The sequence below is a fragment of the Sturnira hondurensis genome, unplaced genomic scaffold (genome assembly GCF_014824575.4).
Source record: "Sturnira hondurensis isolate 20B ecotype Veracruz unplaced genomic scaffold, ASM1482457v3 Scaffold0007036, whole genome shotgun sequence".
Lineage (NCBI taxonomy): Eukaryota > Metazoa > Chordata > Mammalia > Chiroptera > Phyllostomidae > Sturnira > Sturnira hondurensis.
In genome coordinates, this window is record NW_028079667.1 from 1,504,160 (window position 1) to 1,520,674 (window position 16,515).

General features: G+C 45.4%; 1 protein-coding gene across 4 annotated transcripts in view; it reads left to right on the plus strand.

Moving 5' to 3' along the window:
• Positions 1 to 16,515, plus strand: part of SHROOM3 (shroom family member 3) — a 283,783-nt gene that overhangs the window by 255,758 nt on the left and 11,510 nt on the right. For all 4 annotated transcript variants that reach the window (XM_037050994.1, XM_037050995.1, XM_037050996.1 and 1 more), the window contains 4 exons: positions 1,705 to 1,778; positions 6,080 to 6,661; positions 7,954 to 8,463; positions 11,506 to 11,656. In XM_037050994.1, coding sequence (XP_036906889.1) covers positions 1,705 to 1,778; positions 6,080 to 6,661; positions 7,954 to 8,463; positions 11,506 to 11,656 — 1,317 coding nt within the window. The remainder of the gene's footprint in view (positions 1 to 1,704; positions 1,779 to 6,079; positions 6,662 to 7,953; positions 8,464 to 11,505; positions 11,657 to 16,515) is intronic.

Consider the following 16,515-nt stretch of genomic DNA (forward strand, 5'->3'; position numbering starts at 1 on the left):
CCTTAGGCCTGTCTGGTACTGAGCAGGCCTGGGCCTCTCTGCAGACAGCCGTGGTCCCCTCTGAAACAGGCAGCCTCCCATCACCTGTCCTTTGACTTCTGTTCATTTCAATGCTGTAATTGCAGAACAGATGGATTTTTTGAAATATTCTATTTATTTATCTTTAGAGGGGAAGGGAAGGAGAAAGGGAGAGAAATATCAATGTATATGCCTTTCAAAGCAATGCCTTTCATGCGTCTCCTGCTGGGAACTGGCCTGCAACCCAGACATGTGCCCTGACTGGGAATCGAACTGCGATCCTTTGGTTCACAGGCCCACGCTCAATCCACTGAGCTACACCAGCCAGGGCAAAACAAATGGATATTAACGGTGGAGCTGAGGGGCAAAGCACGTTCTTCCCTACTTTGTTTTTTGTTTTTATTTTTTAGAGACTTTTTAAAGTAGCTGGTTCCTGCAGAAAAATATCTAAACATTTCTGCCTTTGAGGTAGAAATTTGCACCTCTTCATGACATGGGCTACAAAAATAAACCTGTGAAGAAATAAGGTTCCTGGTGGGGAATTTTTTCCCCAGATGCTGAGTCAGAGGTTCCTCTGTTCTGTGTTTTCAGAGACCTTCGTTTCTGATACAGAACACATCCACCTTGTGATGGTGAGAACACCACTTAACACAATGCTAGGTGCATAATTTGAGGATTGTAAGGAATTTAGCAGAGTGCCTGGCACACAGTAAATTCCCAGTGAGGGGTCGCTGCAACTCCTAATAATATTCAGGTGTTTGTTTCTCCTTTGTGCCCACTACATTCATTCTCTTCTTGCTTATTACTACTTGTACCACTGACTGAGGGAAAAAAGGTAAAAGGGGGTAGAAAGCAATGAGCTCTTTGGAAGGAACAAGTGGTTAAATAATCATGGAAATTAAGTTTAGAGATACTGTAAGTTTTCTACCTGTCTCCTAGTATCATAAATAATAATAGAGAATTAAATGGTTTATCATCAGTAGCAACATCATCTTCATCACAGACTTATTCATTATTCACATGGGTCAAATCTTATGATTTACACTATCAAAAGCTGACCTAGGACCCTTTCAGGAAACCAAAATTACTCTCATTAAAAACAAAACAGAACAAGTCATGACTCCCAGAAAAGGCCCAGAAATACTGATATTACGTGTGGTTGAAATGTCTTCCCCAGAGAGAACATATGTCAGCTTGTTTATACACCAGACTCGTATCTTCTGGGATTACAACTGAAGACATTTGAGATTTTTGCTAAATTCCATACACTATCCTGTCATCTCCCATATTTCCCTATTGCTCTTTCAAATGGTTGTCCCTTTGAATTAATTTTCATCATTACATTTCAAGGATAGCATTTGTTTTGAACCCTGGAGATAATTATCAGATTTCTCTTGCTTAGAACATTCCCTTGTTTAGAGAGGAGCCTGGTGAGACAGACTGAGGTTGAAATCCCAGCTCTGCCACTGAGGTATTGGGGAAGCTAACCACCTCGGCCTGCTCGCTCACCCACGCGGTGGGCTTAGTACCGTTCCTGGGGCGCTGGGGATGAGACGGGGTGATAGGGAGGAGTGCTGCTGTGGTGCCGAGCGATGCACAGTAGGCTCCATAACTACTCTCGTTCCTGCCTCCACTCCCTCAGTAAATTTGTTGGTAATAACGTTGTGCTTTTACCTTGTGTTTTAGGATATGCTTTTGGGAGAAGACCGTGGCTTTGGCCTTGTGAAGGATCCATGTCACTTGGCTGGCCCTGGATCTAGGTATGTGCATGTGTGTCTGATGCCCTCTGCCTTAAGGATGCTGCTGGAGTTCAGTGTTTCTGTGCCTCTGTACAAGAAATCGAAATGTGATGTGACGATGTTTCACTAGGCTGTGGGGAACAGTTTTATTTATAGGTGACTTTCTTTAGGAATGACACTTATGTTCAAAATAGGTCTTGAATGTGTGCTGTCCAGGCAGTGTTTGACTTCTAGTGAGTTCAGCATCGGAATAGTTCACGGGCATGCTCTTCTCAAGCTTATTGCTCTCACACATGGGGCCTCTCTTGTGTAGCTGGTCTTCCAGTTCTGTGCGCAAAGGTTCAGGTCTGCTGAGCAAAGTGCTCGGAGGAGAATGAACATTTCAGGAACAGCTTCACGTGGGGAAGCAAACCCACAGGAAGCACCTGAAGTATAAAAAATAAGCTCCAAAATTATAATTTCTAGACACTTAGGGATGGAAAATAATGAGAAAGTCATTTTTAAAATTAGCATCAAAATTATTTCTCCTAGATAGAAAAATATGTAATGGACAATTTTTTTTAATTTGCATTTTTGGACTATTTTCACTTGGAGCTGAATAAGTAGGAAGTTCCAAAGAGAGTTTTCTCTGAAGCACATGCGGGTGTGTGGTTGCCGCGCAGCTTCACAGGGCTGTCTGCTCTAATCTGCTGACTCACGGAAGTACATTCAAACCCTCCCTACCGCCCTTCACGTTTTAAAGCCAGTTCCCTTATTTTTCTTATATTTCATTCAATCGTCGTTTCCCTCTTTTTCTTTATTCACCTTCTCAATGCTCCAGCCTAACACCAGCACGTAGAAGCAGCCCACGCGGTCAGGAAGCGAGTGTCCAGTTCCCTGTCGCACTGCCAGGAGCGCAGCCTCCCACAGTTCTGTGCTCCCGAGTCTGTAGCTGGGCCTAGGGTTTAGGGTGAGGCTGAGGACTTTGGTTAGTTTGGGTGCATTAACTAAGAGCTAGAGACCAAGGAAGACTGTGAGTGAACGAGGGCACTGCCAAAAGAGAACTGGTCTGCAGTCCAAGGGAGTGGACTAAACTCAACCACAAAAAATGAAACAGCTCGATTACAGAAAGAACTTGAATAGATCTTCTCCGGAGATGGTAGTCAGATGGCCAACAAGCATATGAAATAGATGCTCCAGGTCACTCATCTTCAGAGAAATACCAATCAAAACCACAGTGAGATACCACCTCATACCCATTAGGATCATTAAGATAACTACTATTTTAGATACATACATGCGTGTATGCATACATCCATACATACATGATACGTGCATCATACATACATGCCTAAAACAAGTGTTGGTGAGGATGTAGACAAACTGGAAAATTTGTCCTCTGTTGGGATTGTAAAATACTACAACTGCTATGAAAAACAGGATGAAGATTCCTCAAAATATTAAAAACAGATCTGCCATATGACCCAACAGAACCACGTCTGACTCTATATCCAAACGAATTGGAAGCAGTGTTTTGAGGCGCTGTCTTCACACCCGTGTGTATCGCAGCAGCATTATTCACAATAGCAAAGACGCGGAAGCAGCCGACCCAAATGTCCATCCGTGGAAGAATAGCTAAACAAAATGTGGTATGTACATCAGCGGTGTTATTCGGCCTTAAAAGAAAGGAAATGCTGACACATGCTACAACACGGATGAACATGGGAGATACGATGCTAAAAGAAATAAGCCAGCCACAGCAAGACATATTCTATGATTCCAGTTACATGCGGTATCCACAGTAGGCAAATTCGCAGAAACAGAAAGCAGAGTCGAGATCGACAGGGCTGCGGGAGAGGGGAAAGAGGAGTTGTTGCTTAACACACACAGAGTTTCGGATTTGCAATATGAAAAAGATCCTGAGCTCTGCTTCACAATGACGTGAATATACTTAATGCTATTGAACCAAACACTCTAAAATGGTTCAAGTGGTGGATTTTATGTTATGTGGGTCTCACCACATAAAAAGAATGCTGTGAAGGAAAAAAATGAGACTCTTTGCTCTCAAGCACCATTCTTGAATATTCAGGTCCTGGATACATATCAGTAAATGCTTGCCTCTCACACTCTGTTATAAGAGACTCAAGGAAAACCTTTTTTATCTTATTCTTTGTTCTTGAAAAAATACAAAACAATCACCAAGGAGAAGCATTCTCAACCAAGCAAAGCAAGCATTTAACTCAAATATCACCTTTAAACATAGGTATGTAATTTAAGACTCGTTCCTGTAAACTAAGAAGATTAAACAAACTAAAAACATGTCAAGGTTTACTAGGCTGGATTTGAAAGGACAAGGGCTATACTCTTTTAGTGTATGCTTTAGTGATGTCCTCTGTAAGGAGCGAGCCCCAAGATTTAGAGGAAGGAGAGGAAGGTACCTGAATTAGTCATTAGAACATGAGATTCCAGTTTAGTCTGTGTCCTGTTAGAGGGTGCTGAGTTTAAAAATAGGTTCTATTGTACAGATGAAAGAGCAGCTGGGCGGAAGAGACCTTGGTTGTTCAACAGACATTTACTAAGAGGGTACTCTGTACCAGGGGTGCCCAATGTCAAGATACGTGAGTGCAGAGCACCCCCAGTGAACTTCCTCCCTCTGGGCTTCTCATATACCCACCTGGGAACCCTACAAGAAGTACAGAGTAGCCAATCCTAGATGTTGAGAGGGTCCTGGTAAAAACAGAAAATAAACAACAAAGAGAACTGCCTCCACATGAAGAGGGTCTGTGATGGAAGAGGAGAGATTGCATCTGAGAGGGAGAGATGGGCCCCTGACTCAGCGGTCTGCGTTTATAATAAAGAAAAGTGATGGTACAGAAGGACTAATTTGGTCTCTGCTGCCTTTCCCTTCCGTGCGTCACGTTGTCCCTGCTGGCAGGCACTTAGACAATTTCGTGGCAGGCCTGTGCTGGGCCTCTGACTTGGGACTGAGCCACTCTCCCCATAGACTTGGATCTGCAAAATGAGAAGTGCCATCTGCTGCCCTGGCTGGTGTGGCTCAGTGGATGGAGTGCGGGCTGCGAACCAAAGGGTCGCCGGTTTGATTCTCAGTCTAAGGCACATGCCTGGGTTGTAGGCTAGGTCCCCAGTGGGGGCCACGTGAGAGGCAACCACACACTGATGTTTCTCTCCCTCTCTTTCTCCCTCCCTTCCTCTCTCTCTCTAAAAAAATAAATCTTTAAAAAAAGTGCCATCTGCTCTCCAGATTCACGTGCATACTAGTCAGGAACTTAAATGATGGTGGTTTGCTGGAGATATCTTTGCTCCTCATATTGCTTTGTGTGGCTGGCAGGCAATGCTGCAGACTCCTATTTCCTTTGTTTCGTTCTCCTTTTATCCCCTTTAGAACACAGTAGCAACAGTACTGGAAATCCTTAGAGCCTAGATAGAGGACATTCATTTAAATTACCTATTAGTTCATTATTGTCAATCTCTTTCTCCAGAGGTAACTGCTTATTAGCTCCTTGAGTGAGACTCTCGCCCTCCTTTTTACATTCCGTTGTAAGAAACAATAACACTAGGAGGCCAAGAGAGAGTTGTAAATGAAACCTTCAAATCAGCCGCCAGCACAGATGCTCTCCAAACAGACCCTGACCCCCCGAACCTCCCTCACCCCCCACCACCACCTTGGGCCTTGGGACTGCACTGGGAGGGAATGAGGCAGCATTCATTCTCTTTCCCCAGAGTCCGGGCTGGTTCCAAAGTCCTAAAGGAAGCTGCAGAAATGTACCTACTTGTTTCTTTCCTTTTATAACCTGAAGCCTGTCCTCAAAAGCCACCTTATGCGGGGGGTGGGGGATGGGAGGTAGGGGCCGTGAGAGAAGGCCAATGAAAGCAAATGCCATGTGACATCTTCCTGTAGGAGGCTATGCCTGTCTGGTATTTTACTTAAACTCGGTTCTTTGTATGAGTAGCTGGTGGGGGAGAGAGAGAGTGCAGTTTCTCTGGGGGTCCTTCTCCCTATCAAATGCTTTTCCCATCTGTGTAATGAACCCTGGGCTCAGCGGCTCTGCGTTTGCCCCTGTCATCGGAGCTGCAATCCTTGTGCTTGCGTCCTGCTCCAGCTCACTCAGTTGTTCAGAAAGAGGTGGAGAAGAGATGCTATTGCTCGAACACCACCCCAGCCCCTATCAGGGTGGTTCAGGCGGCAAAGCAGTGGGTGCCTCGGTTCCCAGTGGATGTTCTGGACTGCTGGACCATCCAAGGCAGACCAGCAGAGTGTCCTGCACCAGGGCTGTCCCACTGACCCCAGTCAACTCAGCTTTGCCTTCTGCTGTCCCCTCCAGCTCCTGTGCACAGGCTGCCGGCGATCAGCCCTACACCCCAGCAGTGACTCACAGAAGCAATGGCCACAGCTTAGCCCAGCCTCCCAGCCCCAGAGGCCATGAGCCCCCCAGCCCAGAGCATGGGGTCGAAGATGGGATGAGGAAGCGGCCTCCCCCGCCCCGGGTGAAGTGGGCCCTTGCTGTCAGAGAGAACAGCCTCCCTGAGGAGTCCCCCTCCCTCGAAATTGCAAACCTGAAGCACTACAAAAAGCAGCAGAATCTTCTGAGTTCAAGCAGCACTTCTGACCCAGACACACCTCTTGGGGTCCCAGGCACTCCAGGGAGGATCTCCCTCCGAATATCTGAGTCCACCCTGCAGGCTTCCCCACTGCCTCGGGAGGACTATGACGATGAAGTGTTTGTGAAGGACTTGCACCCCCATGCCACTTCCAGCCCCACATTTGAAGCTCTTCCTCCACCCCCACCCCCTCCACCCAGCCAGGAAACCCTGGTGAATAGCTCAGATGACTTTCCTCCACCTCCTCCCCAAGCTCTGTGTGAGGCACAGCTGGACAGCGAGGATTACAAGGAGCTCCATACCAGGTGAGTGGGCAGGTTGGGTAGGGGGAGCGGGTTTCCCTTGCTAATAAGAGATTTTCATGCTCCAGACTTCCTGGGCCCTCCCCCTGTTGGCCGGAGGAGAGCCCTGGTGTGGACGTGTTTTATACAAGCTCCGCTGGGAAAATAGCAGATTGTTTCATTGTTTTCCTTGGGGGGCGGTCACACTAGCAGTCACTGGGCAGTAGGGAGGGAGAGTGGTGAAAGGGACAGCCGACACCCAGGAGGCTGAGGTCACGTCCATGGACATGGGAAGTACAAAGGGTCCAAATAAATAGCATCCCTCTTTCCTGCTTGAGTTCTGAACCAGTTAAGGAATGAGAGGAAAGAGGAAGGCATACAGAAGACAAAAATATCACGCATGTCACTGACAGAGCTGATGCTGGAGAATATGGCTTCCATCTGAGTGTTCAGTGGGCCTCCTGATACTGATCCCTCAAATAAGTTTACCTGCCTATTCACAGGCTGAGCTAGACACCCACACGTACATATATGTGTGTATATTTTATGTACGCATGGAGAGAGAGAGAACGGAGAGTGTGCCTAGAGGCGGCCTTCCTCTTAGACAAGCTGGACTATCCGTGTGCCCTGGTTGGTTCTCTTTCCAAAGGCACCCCTGTCCATAGCAAAGACTAGAGAGAAGGGTTAAAGGTCAGCAATGTTTAGGGGAAACCTGTTCTTGGAAGCCTTCCCAACACATACTCCCTTAGACAAGTGACCCTTCACAACACCAAACAGAAAGCCAACCACATGGCCTGCTATCACCTGTGTGGTAACTCCCTCTAAATACCCGAGTGATTTACCACTACCTTCTGTTCACCAGAATTGAATTCTTCCTTGATTCATCCCCCCTTAAAAAGTCACACAACCTCCCCATGACCCAGTAGCGGGCCCAGCTGAAGGACCTTTAGGATGCTGCAATTTATTTTTAGAGAGAAGGGAAGGGGGGAGAAAGAGGGAAAGAAACATCAGTTGGTTGCCTCTTGAACTCCCCCAACCAGGGACCTGGCCTGCAACCCAGGCATGTGACCCCACCCGAAATCAAACTGGTGACCTTGCCATCTGCAGGACAACACCCAACCCATGAGCTACACCAGTCAGGGCAGGATGCTGCAGTTTTGGGGGAATAACAACCTCAGAAGTGTGACTACGTCACCCCACTCCTGATGTGGGGAGCTACAGCCCTGGTGGTGAAACCTTGCTCCTCAGTCTTCACCGTCTCACCCTTCTATTGATATTTTCTTACCTCTCTCTCTCTCTCTCTTAATATCCAATAGCTCCAGCAAATCTGCCAATGTGACAGTTGCCAAGGAAAGACGCATGTCTGGTGCAGTCCATTTGGTTGGTAGTCAAATACTAGCTTCCAGGTGCCAAACTTCTATCCAGGGTTCAGAGGCCAATGAGACCACCCCACCGCCTACCACAGGGGCTCTGCCCCACCGTGCTGGGCCCCTCACCTGGCAGCCAAGCCCTGCAGGAAAACCACCTCCCATCCTGACCCAAGGCCCCACCCATGACCCAATCAGCGGGGCTCAGGATTTAGAACAGGGTGTCACTCCTGGTCCTCAGAAGACCTCAGAAGACATCAGAACACAGGCTCTGGCCAAGGAAATTGTCCATCAAGACAAGTCTCTGGCAGACATTTTGGATCCAGACTCCAGAATGAAGACAACTATGGACCTGATGGAAGGCTTGTTTCCTCGAGACATGAGCTCGCTTCAGGAAAACGGTGTGAAGAGGAGGGCCTTGCAGAGAGCTGTCAGCTGCCCGGGACAGGAAGGCAAGAGGTAAGTCCCTGATAACTGTCCCCAAACAGACTTAGAAATGAACTCCACCTACAGGGTGACAACTTTGGGACTACTTACCTGAACTTTTCTGCTTCCGAAGATCGTGACCCATGTCCTGGCCAGGTGACTCATTGGTTGGAGCACTGTCCCATGCACCAAATGTTGCTGTTTCAACCCCCAGTTGGGGTGCATATATATAGAAAGCAACTGATCTATGTTTCTCTCTCTCTCTCCACCTGCCCCCTGCCCCTTTGCCTTCCTCTCTCTCTAAAATCAATAAACATATCCTCGGATGAGGATTTTTTTTTAAATGTTCTCTAAAAAGTCCAAGAGTGACAGTCCTTGTCAGCTGTAGTGGAAAGGTTCTGAGGCTCAGGATGTGGGACCGACTGACCTTGACTTACAAGGCACTTGCCCAGCAACAAAAACAGCAACAGTAATAGTGATAATTGCCATTAATATCTATTGTTCATGTTCTTTTTGTTAAACATTGTATTAATTTCTTTATATAAACATTATCTTGTTTAATCTTCACAAGAGCCTTCTGAGATAGCTACCAACTTTATCTCTACAACTGAGGAAACAAGCACAGAGAAATTAAGACTGTGCCTACCTCAAGTCCTAGAACACATATGAGTGATGGCATTTCTATCTGAACTTGGCACTGTGACCGTGCCTGTTCTCTTAAGGATACACAGTGCCCCCAACTCAGCAAACATGCGACCTCCTGTTCCCTAACAGTTGACAGTTACCTTTACAGAGCGCCTGCAGGGGTCGGCGCTGAGACTGGAAGGAGCAGGCAGGAGTGATGAGCACGACAGAGGCCTCTTTTATGAAAAAGATGAGAGCCCAGAGACAGATTTACTACCCTGGCCCACGCCTTTAAGGGTTAGGGTGAGGATTTGCTCGTATCGGAGAGTCAAGAGAGGTCAGAATGGGATCACACTTTTATGGTTTTTGTGCAGTCTGTGAGCCTCCACCCCTGACGTTCCCTGAGCCCACACGGTTACTGTCCCTAAATGTGTGTCCCAGCACCCAGCCACAGAGGGTAAAGGGACCACGAGTGATCTACTTTTCATTCTTTTGATTTCTCCTGGTTATGGCAATATTTTATCACATATTTGATTTCCTTAAAGTACTACTATGGGAAAGATTTAGAGTACTTTTATTTTCTTTTTCATTTCCAGTGAAAACCGAATTGATAGACTAGAACTCCACAGTGAGTAGCTTCCAGACTAAATAAAAACAAAGCATTCCATCTAAACTTGGACTTGCATTTTAGAAATTTCCAAATGATTCTAACTAAATTACTAACAAGAATACCATACCATGTTTTGCCCTGGCCAGTATGACCCTGTTGGTTGGAGCATCACCCCATAACTCAAGGGCTGTGGGTTCGATTCCTGGTCAGGGCACATGCCTGGGTTGTGGGTTCAATATCCGGTCCAGGTGCATATGGGAGGCAGCCAGTCAGTGCCTCTCTGTCGCATCAATATTTCCCTCTTTCCCTTCCTCTCTCTCTAAAAGCAATAAAGATTTCCTGGGGTGAGGAGGATGATAACAACAACAAAAAAAGAACACTGTGCTTTGACTGGGGAAGTGGGGGACGTAAAGAGCTCTGTAGTCCTTAGGAGCTCTTTGATGTGGCATTGGTGCCAGAGGCTTTTCTGGTACAGGGCCTGAACGAACAGTCACCTCGTCTGTCCCCTGTTTCATGTTTGTCAGAAACCAATTGAGATGAAGTTGACTTATCCAGGGTCGTGTGTTAGCAAACATTTACTGAGCACCCACAGTATGCAAGGCAAACCGCTGGGCACCAAGAGGGGCCCAAAGACGAATTTCGGTGGGCATGCCGGTTAGCTCACCGTGATTGGTTGTGGTAGGTCAAAGTGAGGGGCTTCTGTTCACTTCATTCTGTTCTCTGACCACTCGCTGCAGAGAGACCAAGGTAATTTATAAGTACATCCTCAGCGCATCCTAGCATTATCATTGAGAACATACGTTCTCAGTCAGTTTAGAAGTGAAATGGTCATGCAGCTTTTGCAAGAGGAATTGCAACGATAGCAGGCGCCATCTTCTGGTGGAAATGAACATTGTTCTGTTTTGCGTGAGATTGCAAATATCAGTTGTGAGGTTTAGTTATCAATGTATGAGAAGCCCACTTATAATGTAATGAATATATCTGGGGGGAACACATCAAAAATCTTTTTCCTATTTTTTCAATCAACTGGATTAAATATAATTATATTGCTGAAAGGAACAGTCCCACCAAGCAGGGGACTAGTAAAAAAAAAAAAAAAGACTTTTTTAGTGGTGTTTTTATTCCACAGTAAAACAATAGTCTAGATGTTACATAATGTCACAGGACTGACTAGTTGAAAGACCTCTCTAAGAAAATCTAGCCTACTTCTCTAGAGTCACTTACTTTGTGGGCAGTGTGAAAGGCAGCTTGAGCGTAGTAAAACAGAGAACACTGGGTAGATAGTGGGTTTCTCAATTCCTAATTTGTTCTCCCGCCTTAAAAACCCTGCTGTGCAATCAATGAGTGGATTTCACTTCTTACATGAATTAACCAGCCAGTCCCAGTTTCCCAGGCATATATAGGATAGCAGGCTTTTGTGAGGAGAAAAACTGATAATGTCCAAATAACAGTTATAGTGTGCATCAGAAAGATCACGGGGTAACCCTGGAAGAGGTGGAATAACCTAAAACCTGAGACTTGTGAAACAGCTTTAACATACATTCCCACCAATTGAGACTTGGCTCCCCGTTATCTTTCTGTGAAATAGGGAGTCAGGATCATTCTTAAATTTACCACATCAATCATCCTGCCTTTGGTGGTTTTCATCCCAAGTTTGCCTGGTTTTGGGAGCCCTACATATGGTTACTACTCATTAATAAGTATTTATTAGTTATTTCATCCTCATTTCTGGGAAATAATTGAATAGGATTCTTTACCCATCTCTGAATGGAGAGTCATGGTGAAATGAAGCTTCTGGTATGTGCTATGTGTGGCTATACTTTTTGTTCTTTGTGGCCCAGGAGCGAAGATAAGGAGGCCGTGGGCATGTTGATCAACTGCCCTGCCTACTACAGCGTGTCTGCTCCCAAGGCTGAACTGCTGAACAAAATCAAAGATATGCCAGAAGAGGTGAATGACGAAGAGGAGCAGGTGGATGTCAACGAAAAGAAGGTAAAGAATCGGGGCCTGTGTTCTCTCCACAGAAAGACAGCTGAGGGCCTAGCAGGGTCACTGGCCCCTCAGGGCAGGAGGGCAGGGCCCTGCTGTGTCACCCACCTCGCCCAAACCATCAGTGGGCTCTGGACTTGTGTGGCACTGTGAACAATCTCCTCACAGCTCACCTGTCTTTTTCATGTCTATCAATAACAAAAGTAAAGGTTAGTGGGGATAAGTTGTGTCCTAGAAATCTCAGAGCTGGGACTAGAACCAAAGTCTCCTGCCTCCTAGTCCAATGCAGGGACCCCAGCACTGTCCTCAGGGCTGACCAGCTGGTGACCTAATTGCCATCTCATGTTTCATGTTTGAAAGGAAAACTAGAAAATCTAGGAACTAAGGAAAGAGACCAATGGTCACAAGACACTACAGAAAAGGTAATGTTAATCTTGAAATTCCCCAGCTCCCTTTGCAATGCCCTAGTGAGTAGCTTCAAAGCACAAAATTAGAATTGAGTTGTTCACATATTCGATACTCTTACAGGAATTTTAATCACTAAGCATTTTTAAAATGATCATGCTGCTGTTGTCTTCATATGCCAGGAAGCTCTAAGCTCGCCTGTGCCCGCAGGGGGGAAAGTTCTTGCCACTCCACTTGCCCTGCACCCCCAGGGGCTGCCTGCCTCTGTGCTCGCAGCCCTGCTGCCTCAGGCCTGCCTGCTGAAAAAGGACTCTTTGTGAAGGCTGGCCTCCTGCTGAGTCTGGAATGTAGGTGGTTCTCAGTGGTACCAATTCTAAGAGAAACTTGCTTATGTGATGTTTTTTCATTTATCCTAGAATGTGTCCTGGGCCCTTTTGTTTATGTGTTGGAATGAGACCACAGGATATAGACCCTGGGAGCAGGAAATTATGGGGCAGGAAGTCTGAGAAATTTAGAAGCATTTCCATCAGTGATGTTCTCCCTCCTCCGGCTCCGCCTGGGCTCACAGCACCACGGCTGCCATGCTGATGCGGCCCCTGCAGGAACACACGCTCTCCCAGCCCAGGGTTTTCCCATTGAAACACCTGCTCCATACGCACTGCAGGGCACACCCCTACCTCAGTTCTGCTCAGCGCCCGTGCTTAATGGGTCCTCTGGCGAGGGGAATACACACCTTGCTCTGGTCCATCTCTATTTACACGAAAGAGAGAGCTATAGAAACCCCGGTACAGGTACCCAGCTGCCATGACATCTGTAACTGAACATTTTTACAGGGTGTTTGTTGTTCCTTTTTTTATGTAGACACACCCTGCTTTACAGTAGCAGCATGGCAAATTACTTGTTTTGTCCTCCTCACCTGAATTTGACTTTTTTAACCTCTTTTTCATCACCCTCCCTGTCTGAGGATTTTGTGGCACCAAGTATTTGTAGACAAAAGATGAAGGAAGAGAGGATTAATCCTTATGGGAATAACCTCAGGTACCATTTATTGAGCACGCTTGTGCTCTAGCGTGGCCATTTTTTCACACAGCACTGCGCTGTCTTCATTTTACACCCTGCCCTGACGCCTGCGTTGTCACGCTTCGTACTGCAGTGACCAGAATGAGTGAGGACAAGAGGAGATGGGGGTGTGCAGGACAAAGGGAGCAAGGTGGGGAAAGACCTAGAGGTGTGGAAAACATTGTAATTTGACATTTCAGAATGTCAGCAAAATGGTTACATTAGAAATGACCAAATTGAGGAAATCAAGGAGGGCGACATAGCACAGGAGACGAGGCTGGACGGGTCCACAGGAGCCAGAAGGCCATGGAGGTCACAGGGGCTCTGTGTGAAACACTGAGGGGATCGGATTTTCTCCCGCAGCAGTGGAGAAGAAACCTTTGCGATTTTGTTTTGTTTTGTTTTAATGAACTATGAGTTTATGAATGTGTAGTAGAATTTTTGTTAGTGTCACTCACGTTTGCATATCCGACTTGGAAAGAGAAAATATGGGAGCTTTAAATGACGTTGAAGGCATTAATGTGCCTATTAATGTGTTTGGTATAAAGTTGAAAGTGCAGTTCTGTTCCTGATATACAAGCTTTTCTGACTGTGATTTTCAAAACGAATGCTTGGTCAATATTCATTCCCTGAGATTGTTCTGAGGCAACCTGTAGCCTCCCACCAGCTTTTGCAAAGTAATAATATGTTGCCTAATACTTACAGTTATTAATACCCTAACGTGCATATCTAGGCATGAAACACAGAGTCAATGGGAATCAGGCCTGAGTCTGTTCAATTGAAATTAGCATTTTATAGCAATTCCACTTTAACATAGTTTCTATTTATGTATCCTGAATGATGCGTTATAATATTCCAAGTAAATATAAGTGTTACTTAAGATACAAAGCACTTTCATTGTCTGAACTTCTGACATACATACAAACTGAAGACAGTTTAACATCAGAGCTGTCAGTTCCTGGGCTAAACTCCGCTGTTATCTACTGGCAAAAACATGTGTGAACAGAGCCCACGATTCTCAGTTCTGACGGCAAAGGGCTTTGGCTTAGAGACCCAGTGGAAAATTGCAAAAGGCAAAAGGATCTGTTGTTCCTCAGAGCTGGCTTTCCCCAAGAGACCACGAGTGACTCAGATGGTTCTCAGGTACCAGTTCTGTTCCTTTTCCTTCACCCTTGACGTCCCGGGTTTCCCTCTGCTCTGTCTCCCTTTCAGCAAAACTTCCTCTAGCGTTTCTTTGACAGTAGTTCTGATGGTGACACATTTCTTGTATTGGGTTGGCCAAAAAGTTCATTTTGTTTTTTCTCTACAGTGGTTATAGTGGAGCTGATTGTACTGTGACAGCTGTTATATCAATGTGGGTTTTTTTTTAAACTTACCGAAAGTGGTGAATTTTTGTGCAGCCATTTTAATATTGAAGGTGGAAGGAAATATGCAACATTTTCAGTATATTATGCTTTATTATTTCAAAAAAGGTAAAAACACTACTGGAATGCAAAAGAAAAAAAGATTTGTGCAGAGTATGGAGAAATGCTGTGACTGATCAAACATGTCAAAATTGGTTTGTGGAGTTTCTTGATACTATTGACATTTTGGCCAAATATTTCTTTGTTATAGTCTGTCTTATGCATTGGAAGATGTTTAGCAACACCCCCGGCCTCTACCCAGCTAGAAGCCAAGAGCAGGAAATAGCCGACATACTCCAAACATCCAAATCAGTAAAGTTATTGGTGAAAAAAAATGTGCCTTTTATGTTACAGAAAAAACTAAATGGACTTTTTGGCCAACCCACTATTTTTTCTTCAACTAAGAATTCTGTCTTTCCTTAAGGATATTTTCTTTCTTTTTTTTTAAAGATTTTATTTATTTATCTTTAGAGAGGAAGGGAAGGAGAGAAATATCAATGTATGGTTGCCTCTCGTGCGTCCCCTGCTGGGAACCGGCCTGCAACCCAGGCATGTGCCCTGACTGGGAATCGAACCGCGATTGGTTCGCAGGCCCGCGCTCAATCCACTGAGCTACACCAGCCAGGGCCCTTAAGGATATTTTCACTGGAATTCTGGGTTGCCTGTTCCTTTCAGTACTTTATAATTGTTGCTCCACTCTCTTCTTGCTTCCTTGGTCTCTGATGAGAAATGCACATTTAAATACTAGTTCCTCTTACGAGCAGTGGGTTGTTTTTCTTTGGCTACTTTCAAAATGTTTTTCAGTGGTTTTCAGCAGTTTGATTATGATATGGATGGGCCTGATTTTCTCTGGTTTATCCTGTTTGGGGTTTGCTGAGCTTTTTGATGATGTAAATGTATGTCTTTCCCTAAATTTAGGAAATTTTCAGCCATTATGTCTTCAAATATTTTTTGTGCACTAATCTGCCTCTTCTCTTTTGGGGTCTCCAGTGATGCAAATGTTAGACCTTTTAATATTGCCCCACAAGTTCCTGAAGCTCTGTTTTTTGTGGGGGTTTTTTTTTGTTTTTGTTTTTTCAATATGTTTTCTGTCAGTTCCTCTGTTTGGTCTGTCCTCCAGTTCACTGACACCTTTCTCCATTCTGTCAGTGATTTTTTAAAAATTTCAAATTATCATAGTTTTCTATACTAAAATTTCTATGTAGTTAGTTTTTTGTAATATCTATTTTTTTGCTTAGAACATCTGTCTTTTCATTTCAGTAGTGTTTACTTTTATCATGGAGTATAAAGACTATTTGAAAGGTTTTGGTAATAACTTCAACATTGGTTCTTTTGATCGTGGGTAATTTTGTATTATATTCTGATACATTTTCAGTATTATGCTGCGAGACTCTGGGTTCTCTTAAGATCCCTCAGAAAATGTTGACTACAAGTTGCATCCCCCTCTGGGGGGCAGCTCAGTTTTCAGAGGCATCACTGTGTCCCACACACGAGCCGTTCAGGGTTTCGTGTCTGGGGACTCGGGGAGCTGCTTCTTTCACGGTCGGGTCTCAGCCTTTGTTCTGCCACTTTGAGTCTGTCCCACACACGCGCAGCTTGAGGGTGAGCCTAGGGCTTATGTCAGTTCATTCACAGAATTAGGGGGTCTTTTCCAGCTCTCTCCTAAGCAGTATGTATTTCCCCCATTCTCTCTGGTTCCCAGCAGCCCTTTTTCTGAGCATCTGGCTGAAAAAACGAGGTCTTGTGGTTAGGGCAGCCTGTGCAGTTCTGCACGGCTGGGACCGCCCTCAATAAAAGAGAAAAGATACTGAGGATCCCCCATACCCTTTGGACCACAGGTCCTTTCCACAGTTCCTCTGATCAGAAAGAAGGGTTTTCTCTTGGGGTTAGAAATGTCAGAGCCACGTCTGCACAGTGCAATGCTGTGTAAGTGGAGTCACCGTGGGGTGTCAGGGTGGAAAAGAGAGAAGGGAGGGTTAAACCAGGAGTCCCCAC